This window comes from Centruroides sculpturatus, unplaced genomic scaffold, assembly GCF_000671375.1.
Source record: "Centruroides sculpturatus isolate CEXI.00-Female unplaced genomic scaffold, Cexi_2.0 scaffold496, whole genome shotgun sequence".
In the NCBI taxonomy this organism is placed as follows: domain Eukaryota; kingdom Metazoa; phylum Arthropoda; class Arachnida; order Scorpiones; family Buthidae; genus Centruroides; species Centruroides sculpturatus.
In genome coordinates, this window is record NW_019384642.1 from 134,410 (window position 1) to 152,883 (window position 18,474).

Sequence of the window (18,474 nt, forward strand, 5' to 3'; positions counted from 1 at the left end):
CATTATTTTTTATTCACAACATCTTTCTTTCTAGTTTTTGGATGTGGTACAATGGAAAAAGGTAATTTCATTGAAAATATATTTCTACCACAAAATAAAATTTGGCTTCTTAAAAAAATGAAAATAAAACCAGTTTATCTCTTCATTTCTTGTTCTTAATAAAATTATAAGTAATTATTGAAATATTAATTAACAATTTTTTTTTAATTTTAATTTAAAATTGTGGCAATTTTCCTGTTTTTAATTCTCAATTTTTGACATTTTGTTACACCTTTATTATATTAATTTTTTATTAATTTATTTCTATATTTTCATTGAATCTGTTCTGTATTAAACATAAGACTGAGTAAAAACAAAACATTTAGAAATAATTTTGATAGAAAAACTAAAAACCTAAAATAGCATTCCCTTAATGACTATATTGTTTAAATAAGTTTGGTAAATAAAAATTCACATTTTAAATCACAAAGAAATTATTTTAAGTACAGTATATTAAACAAAGTTATCATTTTATCAACATTTAGATATCACATTTGATCATTGTAACATTTAACTGAATCTGAAATTTTTTGAGATAATGTTACATTATCCACCATAAAAAATTAAACTTAGAATTTATGTGCTAATAAAAAGAAAGATTTCTAGATAACATTAGTTTCAAGTTTACACTTAGATAATGCATAAGTTATTAATTTATAATTAATAAAAGAAATATACTAATTAAAAAGAATAAATTTCAAAATCAAGAATTTTAAACAATAAACTTTAATTTAATTGATTTATTGCACAAATTCTAAGAATAAGTTTTCATTAGATTCATTTAAATGTAGATAATTTTTAATTTGCTAACTTCAACCAACAAATAATTTTTTGCATATTTTTATACAAGTGATAACAGATAATAGAGATCTCATCAAAAACATTCATAAATTTATTACAAATTAAACTTTAATTATATAAAAATATAAAGAATATTAAAATAATGCATTAAGAAATTATGGTATGCTAATTATTTAAATATATCGTTTTAAAGTTGAATTTATAATAAGCCAACAATCAAATAAAAAAGCTAGAAAACAGAAAAATCTAACTTGTAAGAACACTAATTTCAGTTTATTGGTGTTAAAAGCCAAAAGTAAACAATTTTTAATAGACTCAAGCATCTTTGACATACACAAAAATGTCATTTTAAGGAAATGATTTTAGAACAAATAAAATTCTAAAACTGAATAAACAAATTTGTAATTGTAAGTGATGTATGTCACTGTAATTTTATAGAAAAGTCAACTAGATTAAAATAATAAATAATCATTTTAATGTTATTATTATTATTTTAATAATTAATAAAAACTAATTTTAATAAACAAGAAAAAAATTAATCATAACAGGACATGAAATGTTTAAAAAATTAAAAAATGAAATTTAAATTCAAAGATCTTGATTTGATTGTGATACATTTATAAATTCAATTTTAATGTAATTAAAATGATTTTATCATTCATAATTTATCAATAAATTATATTTAAAATATTGTACAATAAAAAAATTACTGAAAACAATAAATATCTATTGTATCTTAGTATACAGAGAAGTTTATTTTAAGCTAACTTAAGAATAAGTAATTGCTAGTCAAAACAAACAAATTATGATTTTTCTAGATTTCATATAAAAGATGCTAATTCTATCATTATCTCATTTTTTATATATTATTAAACTTTTTACAAATTTATATAGTTTAAAATCCCATTATTATAAAACCTTAAATGAAAACAATTATATAAAATGAATAGACCTATATCTAGTTTAAAATCTATAATTAATAACCGCAACTAAAATTACTTCATTTATCAAACCATGTTTAAAATAATGATTAACTTTTAAGATTAATCAACTTAACTTATTATTTATTTAATCTGACTTTAGAATATTGTAAATGCTTCATTATTATAGAAGTTTAAACATTGAAAATATCTTTAAAGAAGAAAAGAAAAATTCATTATTTGAAAATAAACTTAAAATAAATCTTACTTTTGTAAATTTAACTTCAATTTTTTTGTAATATAGCATTATATTCTAGTTGGTTTTAATTAACCCCAAAATAAATCCTTAAAAAAGCACTTTTAAAAAACTATTATTATGGAAATATATATAACAAAGTATTAATAGATACAGTTAGAATTTACAATAGCATTGGTTCCTTTAATAAATCATTTTATTTCTATTTATTTACTTATCATCAAATAAACTGTCCACCTATTTTTTTTTCTTACTTGTTAGTACTTTAACTTATCTATGAAAATATGCACATGTATACTTTCCATGTACAGTACTTTCCTATTATAAAACTTACATAAAAATTATTATATGAAACAAATATGCTTCATGTAATAAATTTATGTTATATTTGTTTAATATTCTATTAATTTTATTTGCTTTTATGCTGATCTTCTAAAATGCTATAATATATTTCAAATTCACTCAAGATTCACTTAAAATACAAGATTATTCAGATTATAGTTATAGAATTATAAGTAACAAATCTAGGAATAAATAAAACTTTAACATCTAAATAATAATAATTTAGAGCATCATCTAAATCCATTTTCAGGTTTAGGTTATTGTTAATTTTCAAATAGTGTGTGTTAAGATAATTATCCACAAATTTATCATATATAATTGTCTAATATAAGGTAAGTTTTGAAAACAGAATAGATCTAAAGTATTGTGCTTTGTATTTTCAATATATTAGTATGAAATGATTTTCAAATTATGCTACGTGACAATTCATTTTAATGTATGTAAATTTTATGAATAAAACAAATCACATTTATATTTGTATTCTCAGAATATAATATTTGTAAATTTTGTTAACTAATATAAAATATAAATATTTTAAAAATATAAATATTTGAACACAAACAGATTGACTTCAATTTTTTTCCATAGAAAGCAATAAAAATAAAATAAAATTATTATTATTTTTGAAACAAATGTTTTAAAATAAAACTTTACTACAGGCAGAAAATTCCTGTAAAGCACATTTGGCCAAGTATTTAAATTTCTTTTTGTTTTTCAACACTGAATCATTATAAATTAAATAATCACAATCTTCTCTTTGCAGAATTGTGAACTATATAATATTTGTACACAAATGGATCACAAGATTTTATGATGAGCTTGTAACAAGTTTTCACTGCATAATGTTTGAAAATCACTGATGTTCCAAAAGCACAGATAAAAGAAATTTTAATGTAATTATAAAACTGAAATCTTGAAATCTATGAAATTTTATCAATGATGTTTAATTATGTTTTCTCCAGATGCACATATAAATAAAATGTTTTCTTGGAATGATCTTGATAATGAAAATTCACAATGAGAATCACTTTGTTTTGAAAAATTATCCAAACTTTAAATAATGTAAAATAGATAAACATAACTGTTTCACATACTTGTTAAAGAAAAAAAAAGAGGAAAAAATTCAACTTGCATCACTTCAAATTCACAGAGTAAACTGAGTCTGAAACTGTTATACAGAATCCTTACATTTTAATGTTCATTTTGTGCCTTACACAAATTGATGGGTTATCTATCTTACAACTGTAAATTATATACCTGTTCACAATTTATCATAATGAAATTTAACAGGTTTGGAATAGTTACAAGTTTTTGCATTATTGTCATTATGGTATTACATCTATGATGCATTTCTTTCCCCTCAGATGTCCTCATGAAATTAATATGCAATTGTACAACATTATTCATATTTTCCTTTCTTAGAAATCATTTATAATGTTTCATAGCTGTTATCCAAACAAGAAACAGCAATATAAAACTTGTACATTTGAAAAATCACCTTTATGTGTGCATATATATATATCTTATATAATTGTTTTTAATTGACAAGTTTCAAACAGATATTTGACAGCAAATTCCTTTACAACTAATTGTAATTCTAGTTATCAAAGGCAGCCTTTTTCACAAGTGCTGTAAAATATTACACATATCTGCCATATATATTGTTGAATATTACAAGTGAATTATTATTCTACAAAATATAACTGAACTTACATATTCTGAACACAAATCTTCTGTAGTTGTAACTTTTATATTCCACTTCATCATCATCTTCTCAAAAAAAAAATGATAATAATAATAATAATAATCATTTAAATTTCATAATAAAATAAAACTGATAATTGTTGAAAAAACAATAATAGACTTCTTTTCAATTTAGAATGTCAGGAACCAACAACCTTGCCTTACTTAAGGCCAACTTATTAAATGATTTTAAATTTCACACAATTTTATGCGCAAGTTCACAACACAAAGCACAAACACAATGATGTTTAGTAGCACTAAATCTCACTGATGAATAGCAAGATTCACAGCACACAAAAAAAAACATTAAATTGATCAATAAACTGAACTAAATTGAGCAGAAGTCCTGGCATAACACTAGAACACTTTAAATTTTGACAAAAGTAGAAATAAGCGACGATACAGTCTTCCTTTTGTTGTAAAGGCACTCGCAACAGAAATAAACACAACACTGCACTTTAACAAGCCTTTTTGATAAAAAAGTTTCTCATAAAAATGATTCATGCAGAACACAAGTAAAACTTTTTTTGGACATCTGTAGCACTGTTGAGACAAATAGGGAAACACTACCACCGACACCAGAGATCACAGCACTCTCTCTCCCTTTTTCTCTCTCACTCTCTCCAGGATGAATTCCACCAAATTTTCTTCAATGTAGCATTGAATAGCATTGATAATTTTTCACTTTGAAGCTTTATAAAGATTTCTTAAAATTACAGGTAAATTTCTAACTAAATCTGTTACAATTATAATATGATGTCCTATGTTAAGTCCAATAATTACAATAAAATAAAATATTTTAAAATATTCAAATTAATGTGAAGTACAATAGTAATCAAAATAATTAACAAAAATACAGAAATTTTTCTAGAATTTTACAAAATATAATTTTGTAAAATAATTAGTCATTTAGGGTATACTAAATACTAATTATCTTAATTAAATGATAAAAATGAATTTTTCTCTTCACTGGAATGTTGACATGTATTTTAGAAACAGCATATACCAGAAAACAAAGATACGGTAAATAAGATATGAGTGTTAATATTTAAATTATCAACTGAACTACACATTATAAATTTAAATGATAGTATTTGATGAAAACGTTGCACTTCTTGGCATTTGTAAATAAAATTGGTTTTCTGATATTCAAACAGAGCACTTGTGATAAAGACTAGCTGTACAAATCTCATAAATTTAATTGCCAATTGTAACTTTTTAATATTTTGCACTTAATAGCAAAGTTTTTCTTCTAGTTTCAAATATAACCCATCACATCCATGGCACTGATGGTATTTCATGATACAGCAATAGATGATAAATTTGAAATAAAATGTGAATGCATATCCATATTGTTAAATCAGTGCTTTCAATTTGTTTTATTGGAACAGGCACACACTTAAAACTTCACATGTAGTTAATCAACACAAACTACTTATACACAATAACTACTATTGTTTCAACAATAAAATGCCTAAATTTTCATGTTTTTATTTATAGCTTTTCCACATAACATTTATGTTGATCCTTTTACTACAACTACAACCAAATGATCCTCCTTTGAGGAATCTCCAGTTAAATTTGGTGCAATTCGTCTTAATAATTCCAAAGCAAATGAACAAGGAGGAAAAGCATACAGAACACCTGTCAACTCTTTTCCATCCTTTTTCACACCACCACCACCACCACCTGGCAAAGATACAACTCCAGCAGCTTCTTTTTGCTTCAAATAAGACACAAGATTTCTAAGTGGACGTTGCTGGACTGAATTTGATTGATCCTCCAAGGTTTGCAATGAACCTGGCAAAGTTAACAACATGCAGTGACCATGAGTACCAGAATTTGATACTCTCCGAGAGACATCATCTAGTTTAGGAGGATCAAGTCGAAGTCTTTGTGTGATACGCAGCATTGGAACTTCATTAGTAGAATCTTTCATCAGAAATTCTACAAGTGATGGATCACCACTACATACATGCATCCGTGATGTAAAAGCACTGTTTTTTAAAACTAAACCACCATGCCATGCTACCGGACAACATTTTGCCAAATCTTGTAAATTTGTTACACTGTCAGCAACAGTAACACTTCCTGCTTTTAAAGTATCTGAAGATTTCTTCTTATCTTCATTTAGGGATTCTGATTTTCCTCCTCTGGTCCTTCCAAATGAATTACTACTATCTCTAACATCATCATTATCACGATCTTTTCCCACAGATTCTCTAGAATCGTTTTTTTGTAAAATATCATAATTTATGGGAGAATGACGCTCTTTAGATGTCCTCCTATTAGAATTCTCACGATTTCTTCTTGGAGAAATTGGGTCACGAACAGAAACCCTTTCTTGTTCTCCTTGATCTGGTGTGTTTGAACGACGTGCATGCTTGTAAGAAATACCATCATCACTACGACCTGTCCTACAATCTTGAGGGCCATCATCGTCGGGAGTTCTTGGACGTTTACGCCGTTCACTTGTACCATCATTTCTACTTCTCGGATGATCATCCCACCAGTTCCTATTCCAACCACCACGATAATCACCATCATGTCGATCATCAAGTTCCGGTTGCCATTGGTCACGACTTTGCCGAGGTAAACGGTCATAATGTAGATCATATTGTGCATTGTTATGGTACGTACTATTTCGCTGCCAATGATTGTCTAATCCTTCATAAAAATCATCAGAAGATGCCATATCACGATTGCCACTTCTTCTCGATGGAACATAATGATCTTCATCTCTATAACTACCACTCGCTGCACCGGCTCCTCTAGAAGGCGACTGGTAGTAGCTATAAGGACCTGGATCTGCAAAATCAACTCGTAGACGCTTATCTTGTCCACCTAAAGGAAAACCTCTCATTTCTTGACAAGCTGCCTGAGCAGCATCAATACTATCATACTGAATATAAGCATGGTTTTCCCCTTTAACAAAATCTATTTTTCTAATTGCGCCGAAACGATCAAATTCTCTCTCTAAATGAGAAAGCGAGGTCCACGGCCCCAAACCACCCACCCAAATACGAGTCGTTGGAGTGGCTTTGCCATAACCTATTTTACATTGAAATTTACCTATATATTGCCCAGACATTTCTACTTTAGCTCTATGAGCCATATCAAGATTCAAGAATTTAATAAATGCATAAGCATTCCCCTGACCCGGAGGCGGTCGTTTCACATCGATATCTTCAACAACACCATACCTTTCGAATATCCTACGCAATTCTACTTCAGAAATGCTCACCTCGAGATTACCTACAAATAATGTCCTTGTGGCCTTATCGTCCTCTTCAGGAGGAACGTGATGCAAGTAATTAGGAAACTTTTCCTTTTTACTCTCTTCTCTCCGGTGAGACATATGATGAAACTCTCTCACATCTCTCCTCGGCGGTTCTCTATGACTCGGCGGCGGATACGGAGGGGGCACACTCCTATCCAGACAGTTATGACGACCGCCGGCAGGCCTCCGACCGACACTACTAGTGCTAGCGGTGGAATGGGCGGGCGATATGCCCCTCACGCCGTGAGACGGCGTGTAATCCGGGCTCACACTCCTATTTCTCCTACTGCCGGGAAGCACAGCCCTATCTAACACAGGTTCTACATGCACCGGTTTATCAAACAACACCAACCTAGATTTTGCATGTCTAGCATCACGCGCATCGTCGCCGCTCCTAAAATATAAATAAGCAATTCTTTCATTAGAATCATGGCAGAGTTTAACGGTTACTTCTCCATGTCTGCCAAACTCTCTCTGTAATGCATCTCGCACACTAGAATCATTCACTTTATTGTTTAAATTACTAACACACAGCACTTTATAAGTATAAGATTGCTTGACGGCGGATCGCGGATAATCATCGTAAAGATCTCGATTGATGACACTCGTCCGATTCATACCTAAATTACTTCTTTCGATCGAAGTCCTTTCACGACTCCTTCCTCGTCGCTCGCTCGGACTCTTGTTCACAGTCCTCCTGTCTCTTCGATCTGGTGTGCCTCGATCTCTCGGACTATCATCATATCGACTGCTGGTCCTACTGTCGTTGTGGCTTCTTTTTGTCTTTATCGGCGAATCCCGATCTTGTTGCCTTTTCATATTTTAAACTAATTTACGCCAAAATAAAAATATCTTCAAAACCAATAAAATCCAATCAGTCTACAACAGTCACCATGACAGTTAGTCCGTCCGACTATATTTGCGTCACGTCTATATACACCCCAAGTAAACGGCATCGAATTTCTCATTAAGAACCAAAAACCTGCCCGTCCTTATCATAATTTTACATATTTCCCATAAAATTTACGGCAAGTCAAATATATATGAGGATTAATTCCATATTTCTTCGGGCACTATTTTCTTTACGGATGTATATGTGTATGCGTTTGATGCGAGCGATGAACTCCCTAATTTAGAAAAATTCTTTATAAAAAATCGTATTTATTGTTAATATTTCCTATAAATAGTTTAAATAATTTTAAGAAATAAAAATGATCGAAAAATAATTACGAAGGTAATTTTTATCAATTATGAATGCCAACACCTAGCGGTTGATGAAACGAATCTTCATTGGTTCACTTTATTAGATGCTATGTTTTAATTGGTTAGTTATCTTACGTAATATATGGCGTCATTCTGTCTTTCGCGATACGACTGTATTGTTATTAGAACGATACGTGTGGATTAATCACTTAACTCTTCTTTATAACGAAGTGGTTAAATTTTTTTAATAATTTAATATAAAATTACGAAGATTCGGTTTTGAAATATGAAATGAAAGTTACTGAACAGAAAAAATTATCGTTTTAAACGTTTTTATTCATACTTGATTTATTATTTTTCTTCTAAATCAATCTATTTATGAATTTTATTTAATTAAGTAACAGTATTTAAATAATTAATGTTTTAATACCATTTCTCTAATTACAGCGGTACCTCGTACTTCGAACGACTCTAACTTCGTCAAAAATTCGCCTCTGAGTTCGAACGATGCTTCGAAGTTCGAACTGTTTGCTCAATAAAAAAATGCGCACGAAGCGTAAACGCAATCTGTTATGCGTCCAAGTTGTCTCTCGCGTTATGCTCGTATGTTTTCGGTGCTTTCTTTGCTTTTATTTTTGGTGTGTTTAATTATATATCTTGAGTCTTATTCGTCGATTCGCCCCTGCGTTTTGTATCCTTTAATTCAAAATTTCCCGAAAGGAACTTTTTAACCATATTTGACACGTTCGTAGTTTTGGAGCATCTTCCTCATACGTATAACAAATTTCTTTTTTCTTTTTTTTTTACTGTTGATAAGGCGTTCGGGAATTCCCTGAACACTGGGAGTTCGATCGTAGGTTTGCGACTCGCCAGGACGGGCTGGCCACATGGAATTTTCCGGGTTTTCTCCACGTCTGTAACGCCTGAATTGGGGCCAGTTACACTTAAAAAGACCTCCCGGAAGGCATCTCCCCTAGGCAGATCGCCCAAGTGTTGCGTTGCTATAACTTAACAAAAAAAAACAAACAAACGGCATTATATCCTTTCCAAAACTCATAGGGCGTAATATGCCTCCCGATAGGCATTCTATCGGAAAACATTTCAACTTGAATTTATTCAACAAAATGTGAAGTAAAATATTCAAAATACGTTTCAAGCCAAGCGATAGTGTTATATCTCACAACTGTTATAATTAAATCACACATCTATGTTAAGTATTTACGCATTTTATTTAATGCTTTCGGATTTTAATTTATTATTAGGACATTTAATTGTCTTATTTTTACCATAAATTACGTGTATTTACTGTTTTAAGTTTATCGAAATGGATATTGTTTAGGGTGTGAGAATTCGCTTTCCCTTACTTCTAATTAAAAAAACTGATTGGGACTTCAAACGGCCTCATGGAATGATTTAAACTCGAAGTACGAGACACTACTGTAATAAGATTTTATTAAATCTTATCAATTAAACTGCTGTGATGAATTTTTATCACTAATCTATATTATCTGAGGCGTATCCCAAAAGTAAGGTATAATATTTTATAACAACTTAATAACAAATTACATTTTTAAAAAATTCAGTACCCAGTTGCTTTAACTTTCCCGGCAACATTTGGTGGCGCCATCTGTTATAATATTTTATTTTTTTAAATTTTATATTTTTAATTATTATAAAACTGCAAAATGCTGAATTTTTAGGGTAGGAAAGAGTTTTATAAAAAAAAAAAAAAATTGTAAATGCTAATAAAGAGTAAAATCGTGTTTCTAACCTTACTCGAGACACACGATTCCTTTTATCTTCCGACTCCATCGACCTTTAACCATTAAAATTTAATAGCATCAATCCCCCTAATACCAAACCTCCCTGCAAAATTTCAGAAATTTCGACAAAAAGCACAGGAGTTATTAAGCTTCAAACAGGGTGAACAAAATCGTGCCCCCCCACACACACTAATATCCATACATACAAAAATTACCCCTGAATTTTTTTTGCATTTCTCGACGTTGCAAGGTGTCCCGAGTCCAAAAGTGTAGAAATCTGTGGGGGTCATTTTTGACCGATCGCCATACTTTCCTTCTGTTATACCTAACAGCCGGAAAAGTAATACAGAAAATTAGTCATTTAAAAGCACAGTATAAGTATTTTTACATAGTCGTCATTCATTTCTAAACACGTTCTCTAGCGGGAAACAAGAGCAAAATTCCGTCTGAAAAAATTATTCGAAAAAGTCCACGACTCCATCTTTAACTTCATCATCGTCTGAGACATGTAAATACTAAGATGGCCCAAAAAAACGATAAAAATCAGAGGGTGCTATGTCCTGACTATGCGCAGGATGATAAGTCTGATGCACGATAGTGCAACTCCTCATACTGCCGGTCAGACTTCAGACTGACTAAAAAAGTATGAATGGGAAGTAATGCATAGTCCGGACTTAGCACATTTTGAGTTTTACCTTTTTAGACCTATTAAGAAACATCTTAGTGGCTTAAATTTCTCAGACGATGATGATGCTAGTCGTGGACTTTTTCAAATGATTGAATGAAGAATTTTTCAGAAAGAAATTTTTGCCCGCTAGGAAACGTGTTTAGCAATGTGCAATTATTTATTGACATCGTCACAATGTCGGGCTAGAATTTTTAATAATATTTTTAATTTATTTAATTCAAAATATATTCTTTCCACCTCAAATTAGTAGTGACTTGTCCCCGTACATCATACTTTTTCTTTAACAACAGAATCATGCGGGTCATCTAGCTAAAATCTTTCAAGGGAAAACATTTGAATTGAAATAACATGATTTCCAGTTTGCATTGTAAGTTTACACATAGTTAATCGGGACCTCCTTCTCCTATGGTTTCTATATCTGGTCTAGGTTTTCATCTATCTAACTCCATTCTCGAGATTAAGGAAAGACAGACGGGCGACAGTGGAAATTTATAGGTCTACAATTTTTTCAAATTGCAGCCCAATGAATGTCGACTATTTAAAAAAATAGCTTATACTGTGTGCTTTTAAATGGCTAATTTATTTTTTAATGTAATTTGTTATTAAGTTGTTATAAAAGACTGTCGTAATTTTGGGACATGCCCCAAAAATATGGTTCTTGGAGATTTTTGAATGTTAAATTGTAAATACATAACCTATTACAGTAGAGTCTCGAAAACTCGGCACTCGATAACCCGGCAATCCGGATAACTCGGCCACACCCTGGCAGGGCAAAAAAATCCTTAATTAATTTTCATTATAGACATTTATTTTTCTGAGGTCTGTCTTATCAGGTAAATTACTGTACACAGTGTATTCATTAATTTTCATTTTCATGTAGTAAAAGCTCTATGCCTTCATAAAGGACGTACTTTTCCTTTGTTTAAGGGTATTTGGGCAGTTTATTCTCTGTTGTATTCTCAAGTAAACAATACATACAAGTACAGTACAGTATTTTCTGAGGAAACACTCATACTTATTTTTTTTAACCCCATTCCCGATAACCGGCATTTTCACAAACTCGGCCACCCTTCGGTCCACATTAGGCCGAGTTTTCGAGATTCTACTGTATTAATAAAACAATTTATTATGCAATTAAAACAAGTAAAAAAATAAACTATAATTCTCTAAAATATATTACGAAGCTTTATATTTAAAATTCGTAATATTTACGATTTGATCCCACTATTCAAACTACAAAAATCAAGAATTATTTGTATTTTACTATGGAATTTAGCCATAAAGGAGGATTATAAGGAGGATGTTTTCGTTTAACCGAAACTTTTTCTGTTAATGCATTTTTGTGTCCTCTCATCTTCCGGTTTTGTCATTAATAGAAATAACCTGTCAAATTGTTTAGCATTTCGACCAAAGAAACTAATAGCTTGTCAATAAAGCCATTTGCAAACGGATAAACAAAAAGTTCTTCCAGAAACAATATAAACCGGAAGTAATGAAGTGAAATAGAGAAGAACAACTAGCATTTGCTTCGCTACACGAGAACACATCTTAAAATTGAATACATTTAATGCTTTATGGTACAGGAAATGTGAGTCATCCATGGTTCTAATACGAATATAATGAATATTTCATTCTACGTCAATATCATAGTGTTTCTAAAAATAGCGGATTTAAAGTTAGCATATTATAACTTTAACAGGAAGTATTGACTGGATATTTAAGAATTGATTACTACTCGACATATAAGCAAGTCGTATTTCCATCAGTAAGGATGCTTGTTCGCGGTATATTTGGTGAAATTAAGCCATTCGACCTCCCGTGCGATCTCCCTCGATGCTGGAGAATGTTATGTTTCAAATAGAAAAAAAATAACTAGACCCCCTTCAATGCATAGAGGAAAGGAATTATAACAATAAAGCAAAATGAATAATTTATTAGATGCGAAAAAATTCTTTTGAAAACATGTTATGATGCTAAGCTTTCAATATAGACAACCGGATGTCCAATGTGATAAAGGCAACAGTCTTAGGGCCGTATGGTGGTATGAGGCGGCTAGAGTAATAAGCCTTTTTGAATATTTTTATCGTAAAAACAAAAACGTCCGATGAAGTAAAGGCGCAAGAGTATAAGTTTTTATTCTCATTATTAATTTCATTACAATGAAACAGAATTCACAAAAATTGCTTCACTTTATTGTTTTTCACTATCCAACACTGGACAGCCTGAAGCTTTAGAAGACCTGGGTCTGGGCCATGCCAAAAAATTTCAGAGTAGATTGACCCCGCTAATACCCCGTTCGCACCGAGCATTTCGATCTAGATTGTGACTAAGGTCGGAGAGAGTTCCGTGGTGCGAACGCTCTCGACCGTTTCAATCTCGACTGAAACAAGGTTCTATCGCGATCGACTGGAGAGAGTTGTTGAAACTAGATCCAGTCATAAGAGAGCTCCCACAATCCCACGCGTGCGAGAAAATACAAGATCGCTGCGGAACACGTGTCGGGTTATCGACAGAGAAATAAAAAAGACAGCTGGAAAGATGACGACATCTGTCAATTATTAGATGTACTGTACGGCAAGAAAAAGTATTTATTTCTAACCAAAACTTCCATTTTATTTGTTGGTGTTTGTGACTTGCCGCGTAGTTACGTCAGTTTTATGATCGCGTATAATAGCCAGGTTCTTCTCGAGCGGATTGCCTGTGCGAACAGCACGACGTTCGACTAGCGACAGTCACAATCCAGATTGTAAGTAAATCGAGATCGAAGTGAGTCGTGGATTGTGTGCGAACGTAGTATAAGCCTCCATTATAAGCCTGGCTGAATCCATGACGGACATGATTAAAAGATTTTATTGCCAACAAGACGAAGTTAAAAAACGAAAAATATATACTTGACCTGACTTATGAGTAGCCTGCTTAATCTGTTTCGGGAATATGCTGTAGGATTAACAATGATATTCTCTGCAAGAAATAGAAAAGAGATGAAAGAGAGAGAGTAGATATAAATTTTCCGTTGTATCACTGCATCACTGCTCCAGTGCCTATTCATTCCAATAAAGGATTCATATTATGGCCGGCGACAGGCAACCGTCATGGACCGACAACTATTGCCTTAGACCTATATATCTATTATTATCAGTTTTGTTAACGTCGATTATTAACTTACAGGCAGTGAAGCAGTTAAAGCGTCAGTCTACCACATAGGGGATCGGCAATAGAATTTTGGTGTGAAATCGTAGTAACTCTTCATTGCAGTATTCTCGAGAAGTTCAGTTTTTGCTCTGTAGAGGGTACTGATTGCCGACTGGCGTTTTTCGTTGTTTATTGTGTATTCGATAAATGTTTGAGCACTTTATAATTTTTTTAATTATGATATTTATTCTGATATTTACAATGTGAATATAATAGCATAAGTCATAATAGATTATAAAGAAGAAAAGTAAGATTTTGTTGACATCAGAAGGAACGTAAATACTGTACAGTGAAAACTCGATTATCCGAACTTGAGTATCTCGGATAATTCACAAACTTGTTTGATTTTGTGTTTTGGGTCAACATAAAGCACTGCGCATTTAAAGTTAATAAATTAATGAATAAAGGTAAATTAAATAACACAAAATTTCACATGTTCAAACTTTTACGATAATAATTTAATAGAGACAATAATAAAACTCACCTTTTCATACTGCAGTAAATGATTTAATGGTGACTTTCCAGCAGTGACACATTATAGCTTCGTGAAGCTCGGGAAAATGAATTAAGGGGCTCGTGTACAGTGTTGACTTCAGACATTTTTCTTCAGGAGAATTTTTTGGGGGAATCCCTCGGTATCTTCTTGCATTCAACTTTGTTCGTGTCAAAAGAAAGCTAAAGAACAATTTTAAATAAAATTCATTAAAACCAAAACAAATTACATATATAACAATTAGATTCGATCGCCAAAACAATTCATAAATAATACACTTAATTGAATTAGTATGTACGGTTGGATCTCAGTGAATGCCATAGAGCTATGGCTGTTTTTGAAACCTTAGATCTATATTCGTACGCTTGTGTGCAACTCATGTAATCGTCTTCTTACTGTACCTGCATATGACAGTGGATCTCAATTGATATTTGTCAAAAAACGGACAACACTACACCGCTCTTGCTTCGTGCACTGCTAGAGGCGCCGCATTTTATCAGTGTGTAATGTTCTCACTTATCTACAATGTTGCCAGTCGCAGTTACTGTTTCCTCTGAAAATGTGGTGTGTCAAAATTACTAGGTTATTGCTCAACTTCCGGTCTTTTAATGAAAGTTTTCCGGTTTTTAATTGAACGTATCTTGTATTATTTTTATTAAAATAACTAGAATGTTTAAAACGATACAAGGATAATAGATGTAACAATTTGTTTTTAAATGGTAGCTAATTAAAATAATATAGAGTATATTATTTGATTCACTCTGAATGGGCGCTATCCTACCTTCCCAAAACAGGTGCACCTCTGTCTAATCTATTAACAACGCATAATGGAATAACTCATTCACTAAGTAATGCATTCTCACAGAGGGAATTCTTAACATGTATAAAATTTTGTAAAACATCATACTTTAGACATGTAATCAGAGGAAGCAAGTATGAATTATTACAGAATATCATAATGGGTAAAACTGACGGAATACAACGTGGATGAGCCAGGATGTTATGGATTGATAACATACGTGAATGGACGAGAACATGTGGGATACGAGGACTGAGGCAAAGAGGAAAGCAGTCTAGTAATGACAGTGCAACGTTCAGGAAACTGGACATGCTACCAATAAGTCATGCTTTCTTTCGAGAGCTCAAGTTATCGCGCACATACAGTATAATTTATGTTGCTTTTGCGTAACCTGTATATATATATACTACTACTACAAAACAAATGGAAAATATACCCACGTCTAAAATTTAATGCATCTAAATGTAAGCTACATATTAAAGACTACACATCTACAACTTATAAGGTTTTATAATAAAAACTATAAATTTCAAACATATTAATCCGAAAACATTTTACTTATTTTTAAAATTTTTTGTTAGCTACTTCATATAATAATGGAAATGCATTCAAAATGTGTAAATGTGTGATTTTATATAACAAAAATTTTGTAAAAAGATGAAACTATTAAAAGTTATTTTATATCTTTTGTAAGTGGATAACAACACTGAACACTGACAGTTGCATTCGACGAGCACCTGTCAAAACGGGCAAAAATTTTTGGCACCGAATAGTTTATCCATAGAGTCTTCGTATGAGTACCTGTATTAAACGACCATCTGTGTAACGCGACCGCGGGCATCGATTTTTGGTCCGAAACAACATACAACAACTGTAATAAGCGACCACTTCCGCGAATATATCTGGTCTAAACTATTGTTCAACAACGTATCTCCCCTCCTAATATAATGAATTAGTCTAAACTCTCGTTCGAACACACCTCGGGCACATCTCCCACCCTTGAAATTAGGGGCAGGTGTTAATGAATTAATCAAGGGTAGTAGAAGAACAACGCTCTTCTGCCAACAGAGACGCCAACTTGCGGCAAATATTGTCTCTAGCTTAGTTTGAACTATTACTCGAAAGCCCAGTTAATCTACTGACCTATCAAATATAGGCCATCGTTAGGTTTAATATTATAAATGTTCCAAAATGGAAAGAACCGTTTTCGAATATTTTACATATTTAAAATTTAAAAAAAATTAACTTTAAAATAAATTGAAAGAAGTATTTCTTTGTGTACAATAAATAAAATAAATAAGCAAATAAAACACAGTAAACAAAGCTAACTAGAAAGAAACATGATTTAAGGGTTTTAAGTCCCATTCTTTTTTCTATTATCTATTTCCTTAGGAATGCTCGCTAAATGCTAGGGATGCTAATGCGCTGTTGGAAGCGCATTAGCATCCCTAGCATTTAGGCAACGGCGAGGACTTTTATAAATTTTCACCTTTTCCGTCTCCAACGCAATGGATACAGAGTTAATGATCCCATTTTACAACTGCTCCTTCGGTCTGCACCATAATAGCTAATATTGTGTTGTGTCCTTTGTCAACGTTGTATCTATGTTCTCACAGACGTACCGCCAGGTTTTTTCTAGTCACACCCACATAATCTTTTTCGATTCCTAATTTTTTATTTTCAAATGGTATTTTATATATCTCGGCTTTCTCTTCCTTTTTTTACGCTGTCTTTATCGTTCCGTAGCAAGCTATAGATATTGGGTGTTCTTTTGTTTATGAAAACTCGAGAATGGTCTATATTAGATAGGTTGAAAACGTTTGTAAAAATAAAAGAATTTTAAGCTCAGCAAAATTAGATGTTGGTGAAACTGAACTGATAACTTGTTTTATTTCCCACTTTTTTCGCAGTAATTTATCTTTTGGAGTGTTTGTATATGTACTGAGTTTGATGAATCTTTAGACTTACATTCAAATACACAGCAATACATATTTACCTTGTAGGTTGAACACTTTCTAATTCTAACAGACCATAGACTTTTTTTTTCCTCTCTTTCCGCTCTGTGGGCACTAAGAGGACCTCTTAAAGCAGGCCCATTATAGGTTCGGCCAGGCCCACAATGGAGCGACCGGGTGGTGAGGGACGGGGCCCGAAAAATTCTTGGGGATTCTTTGACTCGTCCAGATTCGATCCCGGGTCTTCCAGAGCGGTAGGCTGCCATCTTGACTGCTCAGCCATCCGGCCGTTGACCATAGACTTTATACTCATAGCAGCCGCCATTATGTAGTTCGCGCTAATAACGCTAGGTGTCAGATTTATCGTTGACAAAAGCGAATATACTCCACACGAGGTTTCCGTGCGAGTCGGCTATATTTATTTTCATTTATTGTTAGTGTATTAACATAGCCGATTACATCATACATGTATTCATTACAAATTCTAGAAATCTTTAATTTAAAATTTGGTTTTTTTATACGCTATTGTAAATGATATTGTAATAAACAACAATGTCTTTTTTGTTCTCCGATCATGACTCTTCAGATGAACTGAGAAAATCTAATAACAGCGGCACGAGAGTTTTATTCTCCTGTAAACATTCGTCTTTGGGAGACGCCATATTTAGACAAGTTTCCACTCTTTATTTCCGGCCAGAGCAGAAAGAATACTCTAAGTACAGTTATTCTCCTAGACTCGAAAAAAGAGTAGAGTTCTGTTGCACTTTAAAAGGAGCAAATAGAATGGAACAGAAAAGATTAAACACAAAAAGCAGCGCTATGTTCAGTTTCCCAAGTTTAATATTTTATTGTTCTTTTATAAAATAAAATATTATAATTAATTTTTAAAAAGATTTATTTTTTTCAAATTAATTATAAAATTTATTTTATTCTCCGTAACCGGATGCAGATCGTAACATATCCGGTTATGAGTGTTAATTTAGATTCCACTATTACTTCA

The 18,474-nt window shown here is 31.9% G+C and overlaps 1 protein-coding gene across 1 annotated transcript; it reads right to left on the bottom strand.

The window, feature by feature from the left end:
- Positions 1 to 2,934: 2,934 nt before the first annotated feature.
- On the bottom strand, positions 2,935 to 17,569 carry LOC111626045 (putative RNA-binding protein 15). The gene is made up of 3 exons (XM_023369323.1): positions 17,516 to 17,569; positions 14,712 to 14,902; positions 2,935 to 8,508 (listed from the first exon to the last, which is right to left on the bottom strand). The coding sequence occupies exon 3, from the start codon at positions 8,198 to 8,200 to the stop codon at positions 5,618 to 5,620; it is 2,583 nt and encodes an 860-aa protein (XP_023225091.1). The 5' UTR covers positions 8,201 to 8,508; positions 14,712 to 14,902; positions 17,516 to 17,569; the 3' UTR covers positions 2,935 to 5,617.
- Between the last annotated feature and the right edge of the window lie 905 nt (positions 17,570 to 18,474).

Excerpts from the sequence above, each read along its gene's own strand:
- LOC111626045 (XM_023369323.1), bottom strand. The coding sequence starts at position 8,200 with ATGAAAAGGCAACAAGATCGGGATTCGCCGATAAAGACAAAAAGAAGC.